The sequence below is a fragment of the Mesoplodon densirostris genome, chromosome 4, assembly GCF_025265405.1.
Source record: "Mesoplodon densirostris isolate mMesDen1 chromosome 4, mMesDen1 primary haplotype, whole genome shotgun sequence".
In the NCBI taxonomy this organism is placed as follows: domain Eukaryota; kingdom Metazoa; phylum Chordata; class Mammalia; order Artiodactyla; family Ziphiidae; genus Mesoplodon; species Mesoplodon densirostris.
The window spans coordinates 135,682,459-135,700,604 of record NC_082664.1 but is presented as its reverse complement, the minus strand read 5'-3'; the positions used below and the strand labels follow the sequence as shown (position 1 = coordinate 135,700,604).

The window sequence follows — 18,146 nt, the reverse complement described above, 5'->3', positions numbered from 1 at the left end:
CTAGAACCTGCGTCAGGCTTCTCCTAAGCTAATAATTCCAGCTGTCTCAGGGAACTGAAAATTAATTAATTAGGACAACCATTTATCAGGTTAAGTAAGACCTTTTGCCTTCAGAGAACTAGAATTTTGTGAAAAATTTGGATTGAAAATGGGGCCTCTGTAAAAAAAAAAAAAATGTGAGGAGTGTCCAATTCACACATTTCTTCGAGATTCAGGCATCTTTTCTGAGGCAGAGATGCAGCAAAGTGAGGCAGACTTCAGGCAGGACAGACATCTTAATAATGCAAAGGTAAACGGCACCCTAATGAAGGAATCTGCTAGCTGCAGACTCAATTTAGGAAAGGAGGGTGCTAAAAACTTATTTCTAGGTAGCGTGTTTGGAAGTTGAAAGAACTTTCTCATGGAGACATTGTTATAAATTGAGGTTAGGTTCTCAGGCCAGATAACAAAAGTTGATCTAGCTCATGACAAAGTGGAAATCGTGTGTGCTGATGATAAAAAATACCAAATAAATGTGCCATGGAAAGTGTGTGCATTTGGTGACTATCATTGGATATGTTCAAATATACTTAGACACTTAAAAACATATAGAGCCAATGAATTCACTAAACTTGAGTTGTGAGTGTACTGTGTGCCAGGTACTGGCTGGGCTGGGGCACAGAGTGAGGTGCAGGCCCTGCCTGTGAAGAGCTGACTGGCTGGTGGTCAGTCAGCTGGGCTCTCAAGTCAGGATGCCTGGGATTGTACCTGGCTCTGCTGCTTACTGGCCCTGAGACCAAAACAAGTTACTTAACTGCTTAGTGTCTCCTTTTCCTCACTTATAAACAAAGGGTTGAACAGAATCCCTCTTGGGAGGGATGGGGAGGGGGTAACTTAAGAACTAAGTGAGATGCCCATGGGGTGGGCACAGTGCCAGGCATAGAGTGAGCACTCAGTAGATGTTATTATGCCTGCCTGGCCCAGAGCCTTGTCCTGTGGGATGCAACTGCAGCTCACCTGGTGCCAGCGGGGAACTGGGTCTAGTTCCCCAGGCGTAGCCCTGGAATGGGATGGGCTATCATGGGAGAGAAGTGTGGGAGGAAAAAGGCATGATATTTTTTTCCGCAGAAGAGTTAAGGTACAACTCACCAGCAAAGAGAATGGGGTTGAGGCAACAAGGTGAGCTCCAAATGCATGAGAGCCAGAGGGATGTTGGGGGTGCCCTGGTGGGCAGAAGTGGAAAGGGGCTGGCATCTGAAGAAAGGATGGGAACAGGAGGACCCCAGCAGTGACACCCTTACTGTCATCGTTGGTCCCTGCAGTATCACTCACAGGGCGGGTCCTGGGAAGGGTCTAATGGATGTTGATCTCGAGGTGGCCAAAGTTTTCTTTAGCTTGTGGACTTGAGTTCAGGAACCAGGTTTCCTCTTTGGTCTCAATTCATCTGCGAGGGATCTATTTTATTTGCTGGGAGACTTTGTCTTGGGAGCCTGGGGTACTTGGTAATCAAGACGACAGCTGGCGAGACTCTTCAGGGAGTATCGTTTTGGTTTGGGGCCCCACACTTTGAAAGAGTACTTGATACTGCACCCCAGTGGGTGAAGAAGGACCTTTGAAAGTTTAGCCTAAAGAACAAAAGACAAGGTAAGATGGTGTGAAGGAGGAATGAAGGCGTCAAGTGCTTGAGAGGCTGTCATTTGCAGCAAGGACTATGCCCTTCTTGGTTGGTCCCAGTGACATTGTAGGAATGCAGTTATCAGCTCAGCGTGAAGGAGACGTTTCCATGGCTGAGAGCTGAGAGAAAATGGAAAGGCTTGTTTTGAGAGGTAGTGGGTTTCCAGCCCCAGGAAGCGGAGGCTGGATGTCTGCTTATCTATCAAAGATACGGTGAGGGTGGAGAGAGATGGGGGGCGGGGATATTGGAAATTCAGATTGGGGTTTGAACCAGAGAAACTTGGTGTACCAAACAGCGCTGACATTCTACCACTTTATAAGATATGAATGAGTGAATGAATATCCAGGTCTGTTTGAACTTATCTGGCGAAACAGAAACATGGGTAGGCCAGAGAGAGAAAATAACCTTTATCTGCTGTGCGGGCGCCATATTCTTGATTACAGAGATGGACCATTGGGCTCGTGACCCTTTCTTTAGGCCGTGATTACTACTCACGTTTCAGTTGTGAACATGTTTAACACTCTTGTGGGGATTCAAACTCTTCACGAATGGCTCTGTGCCTCGTTCAACTTGTGTATTTATTGGGTGTAGACAATTGATGCTGAGTGCTTAAATACAATTAATAAGTTAATTTTATTTCCTTCTCCCCTGACATTGGATGGCTCAGAGAGGTTGTGACTTGCCTCAGGCCGAACAGTTAGTGAGGGGCTGCCCTGGAACTGGGTCACTTGCCCGTCCTACCTCCATCGTTCCTTCAGTGGGGGCCACTGTCCATTGGGATGTCCCAGTACCAGTGATAGTATTTCATTAAGCTACCACCTAAGGACACACAGTTCAGGATGCTTTTAGTGTTTGGCCAGGGCCTGGGGCAAATGGCAGATTTCCCTAGATGTGAGGTGGATTACTCTTCAGAGCCTCGCTGGAATGCCCCGTTAAAGCTGGGCTTGGGAGGAGCCTCCCGGCTCTCTGGATCCTCAATAGTAGGTCAGTAGGAGCCCTGGCGAGGACCTCCCCTCACTCCTGCAGAGCTGGCCCCAGGGATGGGCCAGATCTCTGCAAATAATATCTAGGGGGGCCTCGCAAACTGATGCTGGTGTGCGTACCTCGGGGGTCAAGTTGGTGTGCTGAGTCCCCAGAGTCAGAGTCCCTGTGCAGAGCAGTGCTTGTGGTCCAGTAAATGGCAGCCAGTGACTTGGCTGGGGATGGGAGAGTAGGCTTCTGGTCAGATAGGGCGTGGAGGGCAACCTGGAACCCAGGGTGGAGGGGCAGTCCCTCAGGACTGGGCCCTCTGTGTGCGTGGGGTGCAGCTTCACTGGCCCTTGATGCTCCAGGACTCACTCAGGACAGGCAGGATAAAGGGCTTAGAGTAGGGGGGATGGTGGGTCTCTCACTTCCTGAGCATCATCGTGTTGGCGGCTCCCACAGACGCTCTCACAAGAGCCCTTGCAGCCACCCTGAGAGTGGGCACGGCATTACTTCCCCATTTGCAGAGTGGGAAGCAGAGGCTCTAGTTCCACAGCTGGTAAGTGACCAAAGCAGGGTGAAGATAATGGCGAAGGTCACTACAGTCACCACTGTTTCTTTAGCACACACCATCTGCCTGACCACGTGCTGCACACTTTACATTCACTACCTTTAACTCCCCCAGCCCGACCCCCCAACCCATGTCTCTGCGTGGTGACATAATTGCTATTTCAAAGTTGAGGGGATTGAAGTTCAGTAAAGGGTAATTGACCGGCTTGGAGTCATGTGGCTAGTAGGTGGCTGAGTCTAGATTTGAACCCAAGACTTCCTGACTCTGGAGACCATGCTCTTTCCTTGTTGTAGCCCCACTGGCTCTTTGGGATGAAGCAGTGGGAGGAGCGGATGGTGACACTAAGTGGCTCTCAGAGCTTGTACCTGGATATGACACATATTACTTGTGCTCACATTTCATTGGCCAAAGCTAGTCATATGGCCACACCTGACTTCAGGGAGACAGGCAAGCATAATCGTACATGTGCCTGGAGGGGAGAAGCACCAGTGACCACCATGGTGATTTATGGGGCCTCAATGATAGGTGCCCAAAATGGCCTTTTTTTAAAAAAAAAACAATGGGACTTGGCCCTCGAGCAGTCCTGGGGTAGGTCTTTGATCAGACTTGGTGATTCCATCCTTCCCCTCTGTCTCTCCCAGCTCTTCTGAAAGGATAGGTGACATTCGTTTCTCCCTTTATTCAGAAACAGAGGGACTGAGTGAGAGTCCTGCCAGCAGCCGTGGTTGGGAAACAGTCCAAGGGGACGGAGGCCAAAGAGTCACCATGCCTCCTTCAGGGCCTCTGTCTAGAAGGAAATCTGCAATGTATGTTCTATAACTTCTGGGTGGTACCTACTAATTCCTTCTTGGACACTGTTTGCTGTTTATATAGTGACTAGTGTTTTGACACTTGGCAGTATCATCCTTCATTTTTCTTGACCCATGCAGTGAATGGATGTAACACCACCCTTGTTTTGTTTTTTTTGTTTGTTTGTTTGTTTTTTGCGGTACGCAGGCCTCTCACTGTTGTGGCCTCTCCCGTTGCAGAGCACAGGCTCCGGACGCACGGGCTCATTGGCCATGGCTCACGGGCCCAGCCTCTCCGCGGCATGTGGGATCTTCCCGGACCAGGGAACGAACCTGTGTCCCCTGCATCGGCAGGCGACTCTCAACCCCTGCGCCACCAGGGAAGCCCTACCACCCCTGTTTTTAAAAAACCAAACTGTGATTCTGAGAAATTGTGACTTGGACATGACCTCAGAGTGCATGGGTGACCATCCCTGGATTAGGACATTACTATTTCTGGCTCTGTTCCCTTTGCCTGGCAGTTAGAGCTAGCTGCTGACCCCAGCAGACTGGCCTGCAAGGAGTGGGCTGGAGACCGTTCATGGGGTTTTGCAAGAGACCAGTCCGCTCAACTCTGTCCCAGGGAACAGCCTACATCTTTGAAGGAGGAAATAAATAAAGGTCACCCTTGTTGTATGTCTTAACCCTGGAGATGGTGGGAACCAGCCTCAATAGCTTGGTGAGAGTATTGGTCCAGCCTCTTCCATCCCAAACATGAGGTCAGTCCAGATTTTCTTTCTCCAGCCCCTGTTATCATTGTTCCTGCAGCCATGGAGGCAGCGGGATGAAGGGAAAAGTTGACAAATTTCTGTATGGAAATTGGTGTCATTTGGGAGTGCAAATGGAAATGGTCATGAGATTAAGAGTTCTTGGTCTGAGAATTTCTCTTTAAATTTTTTAAATGGAATGATTTCTGCAACTTAGGGTTGATCGTTTCAGCATTTATGGAAATATGGTAGCAACAAAATGGGAAAGTTGAAGGATCAGCTTTTGCAAATAAGATTTCTGAAAAGGAAACAGCAGAGACCTGTGGACTCAGTTAAGGCCTGTTGGCTTCCAGGTTGAGCCTTGGTTTATCTTGGAGGCATCCCCACAGCTCCCCAGTAGGCAGTGCTGTGGAGAACCTGCTAGTTTATCTTCTGTCTTCAGAAATCCTGTTCAACCTGTTGGACGTGTGTGTGCCGACAGCAAGCTGATTTTAACGGTTTGTGAAGTTGTTTGTTCTGTGTCCGACCCCTACTTTCTTCCTGCCCCCTCCCCCCAGTATTTTTCTGGTGACGCAGAGCTCTGGACTCATGACATTGTCCCGGTGGTGTCCTTTCTGCCAGCCGGCGGCTCCTTGAAGGGCTGACTGCACCGTGGGGGGATGTCGGGTTCTATAAACAAAACTTTTACATGCTGGTCACAAGATTAGCATAGACTGTGGGCCCTCATGGTGAGGGAAATGGCGTCTCACAGCTGTGATGTGAGGCTTTTTTAATCTCCTGGACACTGAGATGAGACCCAGGGACACTGGGGAAATTTTTGTAAGGATTTTTAAGGAATGGAGTAAAAAAATAAATAAGTAAAGGCAGAAGCATAAGTAAAAGTCTGTAACCCGGGGCTCTGTTTCAGAGAAGCTCTTGGAATGCTGTTTTCATGGTACAGGGGTGTGTATTTCCCCCCCCCCCCGCCCCGTTTAAATCTGGGTGAGTGTGTGGACATAGCTGAAGCCCCCAGTTGGCAAGTGTGGAGCTTCCTTTTCCCTTCTCTGGCTGACTGGGGGAAATCTCCCCTGAAGTTGATGCCTCACTCAGAAGAAGGTGGTAGCAAGTAGCAGAGATCAGAGACAGGAGTCGGAGAGCTGGGTGCAAGTCCTGGTTTGTGACTTTGGGCTACATGACCTTATATGTAGCTGTCATCCATTGTCGTCATCTTATGGTGTGCCTGAAACATTGCTACGTGCTCAGCATAACGTCTCCATTCATTATTAGAACAATGGGGAAAACCAAGCCTTAGAGGCAAACAAGCAAGGCCAGTTCAGGTCGGCCAACTCCAAGGTCTGAACGCTTGTTTTGTTTTGTTTTTAGAGATAATAGTCGCATAATGTAAAATTCACTGTTTCCACCATTTTATAAAGTGTACAATTCACTGGTGTTTATATATTCTCAAGGTTGGGCAACCACCACCACTGTCCAAATCCAAAACATGTCCATCACCCCCAAACAAAGCCCCTTACATCCAAACTCCCCCCTTTCCCATTCCCCTGGCAACCACGAGTCTACTTCCTTTCTCTGTGGCTCTGCCATTCGTAGGTGTTTCGTGTCACTGGAATCACCATATATTAAGGCCTGAACTATTATTGAGTATGTTGCCTCTTGGGGAAATAGCTTGACCTATTTGTGTGCAGGGTATTTTTATTCCCATGTTGGGTATCTCTAACCCAACATGTGGGTCCGGGAAGATCCCACATGCCTCTTAAATGATCACCTTTGTCAAATGGATTCTGTGAGCAAGCGTGAGGCATTTTATTAGCACAGTTTTTATCTTGAACCTTTGTGTGAATTACAGGCCACTCTGAGAGTAAATCTTTGCTGGTTTCTTAACCATTTAAAGGGAAATATTTTGACTTATTTCACAAGGACATTGTGAAGAAACCAATGATATTTTTAGCCTATATAATCACCAAGTTACTATAGGAAAAACTGGATAATTGAATATGATTAAAAGGGAGTATCTTTTAGGTGGTTTTGTAAGCAGGAAAATCACCACCAGGGCAATGAAAAAACAGGATGTAAACAAAATCTTCATTAAGCATGATAACTTTCCAACTCGGTGAGTTCTGGCAAGTTGGTAACTGTGGAGAGAGAATGAGCTAGTAAAGCCTTGCTCCGTGGCAGGAAGTTGGTCTTTAGATGTGGTCCTCAGCTCTAGATACCATGGCAGGGACACTGGTAAAAAACCATCTGAGTTTAGCTGACAGCATTTGAAAATGAAACTTAAGTATGATGTTATAGAGGTAAAACCTCTGGAATTCTTAGTTTAATGGTTGCCTAATACTGCCCAATTTCTTCAAGTTCATTATAAATCCCAGACATCCCAGACTTTAGAGCTGGCAGGGACATTGAAATTAGCTAGACTGACCATTTCATGTTACAGAGGACGAGACTGAGGGCAGATGGAAGTTAAGTGACTTGCTTGAAGTCGTCATATGGTAACTTATTAGCAGAGTAGTCTAGTCCAGAATCCACATCTTCTAACAAAAGGAAATTGAATACATCCACTATTCTGGCTTTGGAATCAACTCTTGAAAATATTTAGGGTTTTGGTAATGTGTGGACTCTCCTTTACTGTTTCCTTTGCCACATCTTTTCCCATCTTCCTCACACACTACTCCGTTGCCACAAACAAACAGAGCTTATCAGTGAGATAACTGTATGACCAGTTCAGTTCTGAACTACAGATACGTTGGGAAAAAATGGTGTTGGCATTTGGGAAATACAGTGAGAGAATTTTTGGAAACTCTGATGTAGCTCTTAGAGTAGGGATTTTAAAATGATGTTTTTCAATGGCGCAACCCCACTTTCACCAAAAAATGGTAAGTAGGCGGTCAAAAAACAGGAAGGAGAAACCCATTACTTTACATTATTGCAGGGATCTCAGCTTTTTGAAGCTCTCGTATCTCTCTTGGGGTGGTGGCGGTTTCTGACCCATTTAGAGCAAGTAATACCTATTACGCTTTCTTTAAGGATGTGAACTGAGTTCATAGGGGTTACGGGTTTGCATGGGTCACAGTGTGAGCTGACTGCACAGCCTGCAGTGGCACCCAAGCTGCCTGACAGCCCATCCCAGGCACTGGAGTCATGTCAAGAAGCATAAGGGACTTGGAGAGTGGGGACCTGAGCTGTGAATGTCTGCGGGAGGGCCCTGAGGTCGGAGCAGCCTCTCCTCAGTCTGGACCTCAGTCCTCACAGTGGGACCCACAGACCGGCGTCGCTGACACCACCTGGGAGCTTGTTAGAAATACAGAGCCCCGGCCTTTGTTCTTCCTGAGTCAGAATGAGCATTTAAGAGATCCCCAGGTGAATCCTGTGCTCATTAAAATGTAAGAAGTCCTGGCTCAGAGGCCTCATGCCAGTGAAATTCCTAGGTAACTAGGGAAAGAGCAGTTTATGACTAAAATAGATGCTATTTCTTTTCCTCCATAGTTTACTGTTGCTCAAGTAAGGGGTAAGCTGAAACCGTAATACAGGGGACCTGGTTCTCCACACATACAGGGTGAGAAAGGGACTCATCATTTGTGACCCTGGTCCTCACTGTGGGCAAGAAAGTGATGTCCGCAGCCGTGCTGTGGAAAGGTGGTGACCTCCCAGCAGATGACCTGGCGTCGGGGACCCTTCGGGCACCCATCAGCGGAGTTCCTGCAGCCCCACTCGCTGGAGGGTGGGAGTAGCTGGTGACATGGAACCAACGAGCCAGCATTCCATTCTCTGGCCTCCTGGCCTCCACGCCTCAGCTGTTTTCCCTCATTCAGCAAAAAAACGAGACAGAAAAGAAACAAAAACTGGCTGTGAAAAGAGGCCCTGTTAATTAGTAAAGCCTGATATGTCTTATGTGTTGGATCTGCATTAGGACAAGCCAGGAGGGCCTCTTCCTGTGCGGTTACTTTTCATCCGTCAGGAGTGAGCCTGTCCGAGGTGTTGTGGCGCTGTCGGGGAGTTTTGTGCTTGTCATGGATAAAAGTTTCCCCTGGCCCCAGGCGACAGTGTGAACATTTCTAAGTGTGGGCATTAACGAATGAAAATGTGCCAGCTTGTAAGCAAGTCATTATTTGCAGTGAATGGTGGTACCAGGCAAAGACTGGGGTTTTGCTGTTTCTTTTGTGATAACAATTATGTATTCCTCCTCCAACCCCCCTTTTATATCAGTAATTGGAGCATATGGTTAAAAGTCAACTATTTCAGAAGTAGTGGAAATTTAGCAATTCAGCACGTTGAAACATGCTGTTTGTCTGTTTTGGAAGAATTTTCTTAGTTGCCATCAGTTTGCCAGACCATCCTTGATTGGGAAATGAGGCTGAATTTTTAATGAATTAGCCAACCAAGAAACGCGACTTGCCCTTAAAATAAGGGGTCATGTAATTTGGACAGTTATAGTTGCCCTGGAAAGACTGTTAAAGATCTTGCTTCTCTCTTTTGAGAAATCTAGGCTTGATATTGAGCGGGTACAAATGGGCAACTTACAGTCTAAAGCCAGGTTTGAGGATTTAGAACCGTAGTCGGTAAGTCGGGCAAAGTGAGACCTTTCTGACCTTGTGAGAAATGCGCCTGGGTTTCCTTGGCTTGGCCATTAATAGCAGTATCAGCCACCAGAGTCATTGCCTCGTTTAACTAGAGACTTACACTGGTGTGGGTAGGTAACTTCTTCCCTCTTTAACGAATGAGCAAACTAAGGCTCTGTGAGGCCAGGCCCAGTGAAAGGGCCCAGAGAGAGGCACAGCCTGGGTCTGAGTCTAATCTGGTGGACTAACGGCAGCATCCTTTGCTCCTTCCTCTACGCTCTTAGATACACATTGTTAGGATTAAAATGGAGAATTCCATTCTTGAGGTGATGTATGTCTTTTATCCAGGCTGAGATAATGTGTACGTGTGCTGGGTGTATGGGGAGGAGAGTGCTTGGCCAAAGCTACAGGATAGAAATGGCCCATCTTCCTGGAACACCAAGGACAGTATCTGGATATAAAAAGAGACATGGGGTGGAATGAAAGTTATAAGTGTCGACTGCAAAGCGTACATGCATTTTTGTTGGAGAAACCCAAGCCTTGGAAGCAGTTCTTTGCGGTCACTTGGGTGTCTCTCACCACCCCACATTGGACTTCTCTGCCTTTAAGATTGCTTGGGTGGAAAATTTGGAGAAGCACTCATGTAAGTGCAAGTCCCGGGCCATCTGGGCCTTTTCCATCCTCCCAGCTATATGTGGTGAAAAGGAATGTCTTAACTATGTAAACCAGCGTGGGAGAGTTGGTGCCCTGCTCTGTTTGTACAGCTGCTCCCCGGCTCCCGCTCTGCTATCTTTCATGGCCCAGAGGTATCCGTGAATATGCTGGGGAAGGGTTTCTGGAGCCCGGAGGACGTGAGAACTGGGTAGGGGAGATGGTTGTCCTCCAAGTGCCCGTGCCCGTTGGTAGTCAGTCTTTTCAACAAAAATGTATATTTATTTAAACATTTTTAATACTTCTTGAATTTCATAGTTCACCATTTAAATCCTCACAAGAGGGTTTGCAATGGAATACCTCTCTGTGCTTCTTTCCATAGCCCCAGTTCCCTTCTTCACAGCCAGCCAGTGTTACCAGTTTCCTGTGTAACCAAGTAAATACAGGTGAAGAAGTGATCTCAGGGCAACTTTAAGGGATGGTCCAATCTTGAAAAATAAGAGAACGTAGCACATCTGCTACTTTTGCCTTTGTGGTGATGACCTAAGGTAGTGTTTCCGACCTTTTGGAGTGGAATTTGGAATTGATTTTTGTTAGCTATTTCTGACTGCTTGTATGAATGAATAATAGGTAAGATATTAAAAGACACATCCATGTGATCTTTTTTACAAATAGATATTACATAGGGGGTATGATCTGCCTAAATGAATCGTTAGAAACTGTGTGCCCTTTGGTTTTTATTTATGATGGAACATCCTCCCTAGTCTTGCTGTGATGTACAACACTTAAGATCAAAACATCACAGAAATGAAGTACCAGCAATTAATTAAGTGAGGGCAGCAGTGTTTGTCCCCAGTGACCTGTCAGAGTAGATCTTTACCAGCTCTGGTCCTCCTAGAGTTCTCCTGCCTTTGCCACAGTCATGAGATACAAACGTAAGCATTTGGAAAAGGTGGTGCATAGTTCAAAGTTCAGAGTTGAAAGAGTTTTGGAGTCCCTCTAGACCAGTTTGCTTTGCTGGCAAGTCATGGAGAAGAACTTGCCTTGAACAAAGGGATATGATTCTTATTCTTTTAGGTTCCAGCACTGCTGCAAGTGAATTAGGTATGGTTTCAGGAAGAGCAAGGTTATCCTGTGGGCTTTACCTGAAATAGTGGACTGGGGGCGTGGGGTGTGGTGGTGACAGGAACAGGGGAGCCGCTCTGGAAAGGTTTGCCACTGGAGGCTTAAGTTAAATTTATTTGTAAACATAATGTGGTTTACCACACTATGAAGACATAGAGCAAAACGTATTAACCTTTTTACAAATAGTCAAAACAGGACTAAGTGTCTCAACACATACAAGCTCCCGTAGAGTCACACTCAGCCTGTGAAATTAAGAGCTGGGATTGGAGCAGACCCTGCCACTAGCAGCTGAGTGATAACCTGCCTGGTCCATCCTCCTAAGACAGATGGACTCAGAATGTGCCCTGCAACTTCCAAACAGAGAAAATACCAAGTTCTAAACATCAAAACACAGCACAGCGTCCTTTATCTAGCATGTCAGGGTGCCAGGTAGGCCCAAATCCAGCTTAAACCAGATCTGGTTTTCAGTATCCTTGCTCTTCCTGAGATTTCTGGGTGAATGAAAGATCACTGACTGCACGTGGAAGTGTTCTTCGCTTTACCAGAAGATTTAGGCAGATGTCTTTAGTCTCTTGTTCTCACCAGGACCTCGGTGGACCTCAGCTCCTCCATCCCCTCCGTCCGACTCAGCCTCTGGGTTCCCTTTGTCCTTTTTTCCTCTTTTAAAAATCAGCTGTATTGAGATACTTAACATACAATTCAACTATTTAAAGTGCAAAACCAATGGTTTTTAGTATGTTCACAGAGTTCTGCAACCATCGCTACAGTTAATTTTAGAACATTTTCATCACCTCAAAAAGAAACCCTGTACTCTTTTTTTTTACACATTATGTATATAATTATATATATATATCAATGTTTATTTAAAAAACAGGATCATACTCTTTATACTATTTAACTTTTTATGTATCACATCATGACTTTTAAAAAATTTTTGTTGCAGTAGTTGATTTACAATGTTGTGTTAGTTTCAGGTATACAGCAAAGTGATTCCATTATATTCTTTTTCAGATTCTTTTCCATTATAGGTTGTTAAGAGAGATTGGGTATAGTTCCCTGTGCTATACAGTAGGTCCTTGTTGGTTATCTGTTTTGTATATAGTAGTGTGTATATTTAAATGCCAAACCCTGTACCCTTTAGCTGTCCTCTCCCAATCTTCTCATTCCTCTCAGCCCTACGCAACCACGAATCTATATTCCATCTCTATATATTTGCCTATTGTAGACATTTTTATATAAATGTCAATATGTGGCCTTTTATGAACGACTGCTTTCACTTAGCGTAATGTTTCCAAGCTTCATCTATGTTGTAGCATGTATCAGTACTTCATTCCTTTTTAGGGCCAAATAATAGTCCATTGTATGGACAGACCACGTTTTGTTTACCCGTTCACCAGTTGATGAGCATTTGGGTGGTTTCCACTTTCTGGCTACCTTGAATAATACTGCTGTGGAGTTTTTGCACAAGTTTTTGTGTGGCCATATGTTTTCATTTCTCTTAGGTACATACTTAAGAGTGGAATTTCTGGGTCTTATGATAACTCTGTTTAAACTTTTGAGGAACTTTCAAAATGTTTTCCAAAGTGACCGCACCATTTTGCATTCTCACCAGCGGTGTGTGAGGCTTCTGATTTCTCTACATCCTCCCCAACACTATTATCTGTCTTTTTGATTATAGCCGTCCTAGTGGGTGTGAAGTGGCTTGTTATGGTTTTGATTTGTGTTTCCCTAATAACTAATGATGTTGAGCATCTTCTCATGTGCTTGTTGGACTTCTGTATACCTTCTTTGAAAGATGTCTATTCAGATCCTTTGCCCATTAAAAAAAAGGGTTATCTTTTTATTATTGAGTTGAAGAATTCTTTATATATTCTAGATATGGGTCCTTTATGAGATACATGATTTGTAAATATTTTCTCTCATTCTTTGGGTTGTCTTTTCACCTTCTCGTTGGTATCAGTAGCACAGAAGTTTTTGATTTTGATGAAGTCTAATTTATCTATTTTTTCTTTTGTCACTTATGCTTTTGGCATTGTATCTAAGAAGCCTTGCATAACTCAAGCTCACGATATTTGCTCCAGTGTTTTCTTTTAGAAGAGATTTATAGTTGTAGATCTTACATTTAGGTCTATGATCCATTTTGAGTTAATTTTTGTGTGTGGTACAAGGAAAGGATCTAATTTCATTCTTTTGCATTTGGATATCCAGTAGTCCCAGCACCATTTTGTTGAAGACTGTTCTTTTCCCCCTTGAATTATCTTGGTTCCCTTGTTGAGAATCAATTGACTGTAAATATTGAGTTTATTTTTAGACGCCCAGTTCTATGCCATTGAACTACGTGTGTATCCTTATTTGAGTACCACTTGATAACTGTAGCTCTGTAGTCTCTTATCTCTTAATGGGAAAGTTAGGGCAGGAATGGACAATCTGAACTTTTCTCTTGCTTTCCCTGGTCTGACCAGTTACTGGATTCTTTAGATCCCTCCTCAGGTTTTCAACCACACTTTATTTCTCCTCAGTCATCTTGCTGGTTTCGGTAGAAGATGATATGTCCAAATAGTAATAGAGAAATCCCAGCTGTTGGGCACCATAGTGTTCTGCTAGCAATGCCCACCAACCTTGCTCTGACTCAGTAGCTTGACTCTGATGAGCTTTCCCAGATGGATAGAATTAAATGGAACATTTGGGTTGTGAAAAGATGCTCTGGTTTCTGAAACTCTCAAGTTGGTTAAGTTCAGGATAATACAGCTTCCTGTACTATTACAAGATTTAAAGATCTTTCTGAAAGGCTATGCAAGCAAGTGATTTCGGCAGATAGCTCTCCCAGGTGGGCTGTGACGTAGCCTTCGAAGCCCCATCTTGCCTTCCCTGGGCCTTCCTTTCCTTGAAGGCATCTGCAGCACTGTTTTGTGAGTGCTGGGTTTACTGGTTTTGGCATGTTTGTAGTAGTGGAGAAACAGAAGATGAGAGGTCTGCTGGGAGAGGTGGAATTCTGGACAAGGCCACTTACCATCACTTTTAAGATGTTGAGCCAAAAAATAAAACGCCTACATGACATCTGGAATTAACAAGCCTACATGACATCTGGAATTAACAATAATTATCCTGAAATTGTTGCCATTCCTTTCTGTTATGGACTGTGTGCAGCACATGCTCATTTTCAGATGGTAGTACCTAGAGCTTGCACCGTGAACTGTACCATAATTAAACAAATTTTAATTTCCATTTTGTGTTAGACATTAAAAAAAAAACCCTATAAGCAGAAATTGCCCTTCATCAAGAGCTTCTACTAAGAGGCCCTACACGTGGTGAGGGGTCAGGAAAGCGAACTCATCAGTGGTTATAAGAACAGGTTCTGGATTCGGTCTGCCCGAATGCATTTTCTCCTACCTGAACTTGGACGAGTTCTTCAGTCTACCCAAGCGCCAGTTTCTTTGTCTTTAAAATGGTGATAAGAATAGTATCCACCTCCTAGAGTTGTTAAAAGGTTGAAATTTCACGTCAAGGACTTGACACAGGCAAGGGTCGGCAAAACTTTTCTGTAAAGAGCCAGATAGCAAATGTTTTAGGCTTTGGCCACAAGTCCTGACACAGCTTTTGTAGCACAAAAGTGGTTGTGGACAGTGTGCCCCCGAATGGGCATGGCAGTGTTCCAGTAACACTTTATTTATTTGTTTGTTTGTTTATTTATTTATTTTGCGGTATGCGGGCCTCTCACTGCTGTGGCCTTTCCCGTTGCAGAGCACAGGCTCTGGACGCGCAGGCTCAGCGGCCACGGCTCACGGCCCCAGCTGCTCCGCGGCATGTGGGATCCTCCCGGACCCGGGCACGAACCCGTGTCCCCTGCATCGGCAGGCGGACTCTCAACCACTGCGCCACCAGGGAAGCCCAACACTTTATTTATTTATTTATTTATTTATTTATTTATTTTTGCGGTATGCGGGCCTCTCACTGTTGTGGCCTCCCCCGTTGCGGAGCACAGGCTCCGGACGCGCAGGCTCCGGACGCGCAGGCTCAGCGGCCATGGCTCACGGGCCCAGCCGCTCCGCGGCATATGGGATCCTCCCAGACCGGGGCACGAACCCGTATCCCCTGCATCGGCAGGCGGACTCTCAACCACTTGCGCCACCAGGGAGGCCCCCAACACTTTATTTTTAATAACAGGCTGTCACGTGCCGATCCCTGGCTTAGCACGGTGCCCGGCACGTAGTGGGTTTTAATAAATGCCAGCCATCCACGAAGTTGGGAGCTGTGCCTTGACCCTGGTCCCCGTGCTCACCTGTTCCGTGTCTTTAACAGAACATCGAGGTCCTGGCCAGTCGGAGCAGCACCGCAGAGCAAACCCAGGTCGGGCCTGAGATGCGCGCTAAGGCTCTGCAGGAAGAGAATGAGAAGCTGCGGGGAAGCATCCAAGAGCTGGAGCACACTGTCGCTCGGCTTCAGAGACAGGTTGCTGACCTGCAAGGTGACGAGGCCAAAGCGAAGGAAATGCTCAAGAAGTACCAGGTGAGGCTCGCTGGACCCCGAGCTCAGGCTTGGCAGTGCCGGATCCTTCTTTCCTGTGTGAGGAAAAGCACAGCGACTGGAGAAGCAGAAAGGGATTTATTATCATAATGGAGTAGGAAAGGTCAAGGCAGGCGTGATCATCTCCTCTCTGTAACCCGTCGCTTTTGTTCCTCTCTGCATGGCAGTAATGGGAGATGGGCTTCTAGGGCGGCCTGGAACGGGGCTGACGGAGTCAGGGCGGGAAGCACAGGTACAGGCACAGGAGTCCCCGTTTGCCCAGACATCAGATGTGCTCAACCTTTTGACACTGAGCAGAGGCCTCCGAACACCCAAAAAGGCCATCTTAACACCACCGTCGGGCCCATTCTCACTTGTGACTGTTTATTCTTTTTTTAACAGTTGGTTGACGGTGTCTGCAGTCACGCAAGTCTTAACAAACCAATTATCTGGTTTGCCAGATCTCTAGAAGTGGGAGGCTGTTAGCAAGAGACACGTACTGACGGCTGTGAGAAATGGCAGCTGACACTAAAAAGGGACAGGAGAAATGTAAAGGGGAGGTGTATTCTCACAGAGCTTCCCCAAATGGTCATCCATCAGAATCACCTGAAAAGCTTTTCTAAAACTGTGTGCTTGAGTCCATTCAATACCTGTTGTTTCTGAAGCTCCAGTGCTAAGGGTGGATATTTGTATTTCCCCTAAAATCATCTCAGATGCTTGCTGTGGACGTTCACCTCTGGTTAAGTATGGAGCTGCAGACAGGCACATACATCTGTACGGCTGTTGTGTGCTGTCGTGGGCCCATGACAGGTGCACTGTGACTGCAGCCTCTGCTGGCTGTGTCTGTGGATGTCCCCTGCATGCCTTTCATGCCACCAAGTCAGCTTCCTAGGCATAGCACACATCTGAAAGTACACTGACCCCATGTTTCATTGTAGGGAGAAGCTCGGCAATTAGAGGAGGCCCTTGTGCATGCAAGAAAGGAAGAAAAAGAAGCAGCGTCAGCCAGAAGGGCCCTGGAGAGTGAGCTGGAAGATGCTCAGGTAAAAACTGAGGGCTGTTGTCTTTAATCCCCCACAGAGGAAACTCGAGAAGCAAACTCGGAGGGACATGTACAGATTGCCATTGGTCCTGTCCTTCCAGGCAGCTCCTTTCATAATAATAACTGTCCTGGACTTCAGACTATCTATCTAGACCAGTGGTTCTTAACTGGGGGACATTTGGCAATGTCTAGAGATGGTTGATTGTCACAACTGGGGAGATGCTACTGGCATCTAGTGGGTGGAGGCCAGGGATGCTGCTAAACATCCTACAGTGCACAGGATAGTCCCCATAGCAGTGAATTACCCAAATGTCAGTAGTGCCAAGGTTGAGAAATCCTGCTCTAGACGTTAAAGAGCCTGACAGCTTTCCAAAGATAAAATATGAATTGTGTGAGGAAGGCCGCCAGAATTGGTCCCCAAGGCAGTGTAGAGTCGGCTCTGTGGCAGGAGCCAATTTCCTTTCTCCTCTGGCTCAGAGTGCAGTCCTCCAAGATGGCTATTAAAAAGAGCAGGAGGAAGTCATTTCCTTGAAACTAGATAGCTATCTCTATTCAAAATAGGCAGGTTCCTGGAAAATTAGGTTTTCCCATTTGAAGGTTAGAAAGCCTGAAGTACATTCTTTAAAAAAAAAAAGTCTGCACTGAATGCACTGAGGTTCTAAATAGACTTTGCACAGTGATCTCAGCGTGATCCAGGTGTGTCCTTCCTTCTACCTGCTCTGGGGTTTTAAAGAACCAGCAGCATCAAGCATCCCTCAGGTGAGCTTAGGAGGAGGTAAAAGCCAGTGCTTCTGAGCAGTTGTCTTAGAGGAGGCTGTTAAAGTTTTCCCTTAGGACTTGCTTGTCTGTAAGGATAGGTCGGGGAGGGGCACATGGAAAGTGTCAGGAGCTAGCTCAGGATTCATAGTTAAAAATGCCTAATTGCAGCTCTCCTTTCATATACAGCTTCAACTCCTTGGGGCTAGGGGAGGGGAACCTGCTTGTACTAGGGTCCACTCAGGTCAGCCACGACTCAGGAGCTCTCACCCCCAAATCTGCACCTTCTCTCTTGCTTTGGACAGAGACCTTGTTTTTGCATGCAGTAAAGCCCTGTCTTTTCCCCATTTTGGTGTCTGACTGTCCTTGCTTTGGATTTCTTTTTCTTTCTTTCTTTAAATCTAGGTCTTTGTTACTAACTCTTGTTTGGTTGATTTTGTGTGGATGGCAGTTTCACTGTGCTGCTGTTTAAGGCTTATGATGGCTACAACCCAGCAGCCAAAGTGCAGGGTTTAAATCTCCGAGCTAGTTGGGCACAGAAAGAGGAAAAACATTTGTACTCTTCAGGGGCAGAAGTGTGCGCCTTTGTGTCACGTCCACACCAGGCACTTGGTGCAGCTATTACAGGCTCTGTCTTTATCATCTTTTGGTCAAACCAGAAAGTTTCACACAGAAGGAAGTGGTTCAGCAGCTGTGAATCTGCAACTCAAAGCTAATTCAGCGGAGACAACAGATGATGGCCTCAAGGTCTAAAGATCTTCATGTAATCGCCACCCACCCCCCACCTCTGGCTC

The 18,146-nt window shown here is 46.1% G+C and overlaps 1 protein-coding gene across 1 annotated transcript in view; it reads left to right on the top strand.

The window, feature by feature from the left end:
- The window catches only part of CGNL1 (cingulin like 1), a 164,579-nt gene that overhangs the window by 119,249 nt on the left and 27,184 nt on the right, over nucleotides 1-18,146 (top strand). Inside the window, exons 9-10 of the mRNA XM_060095287.1 lie at nucleotides 15,351-15,557; nucleotides 16,493-16,597. Of these exons, the coding sequence (XP_059951270.1) occupies nucleotides 15,351-15,557; nucleotides 16,493-16,597 (312 nt within the window). The remainder of the gene's footprint in view (nucleotides 1-15,350; nucleotides 15,558-16,492; nucleotides 16,598-18,146) is intronic.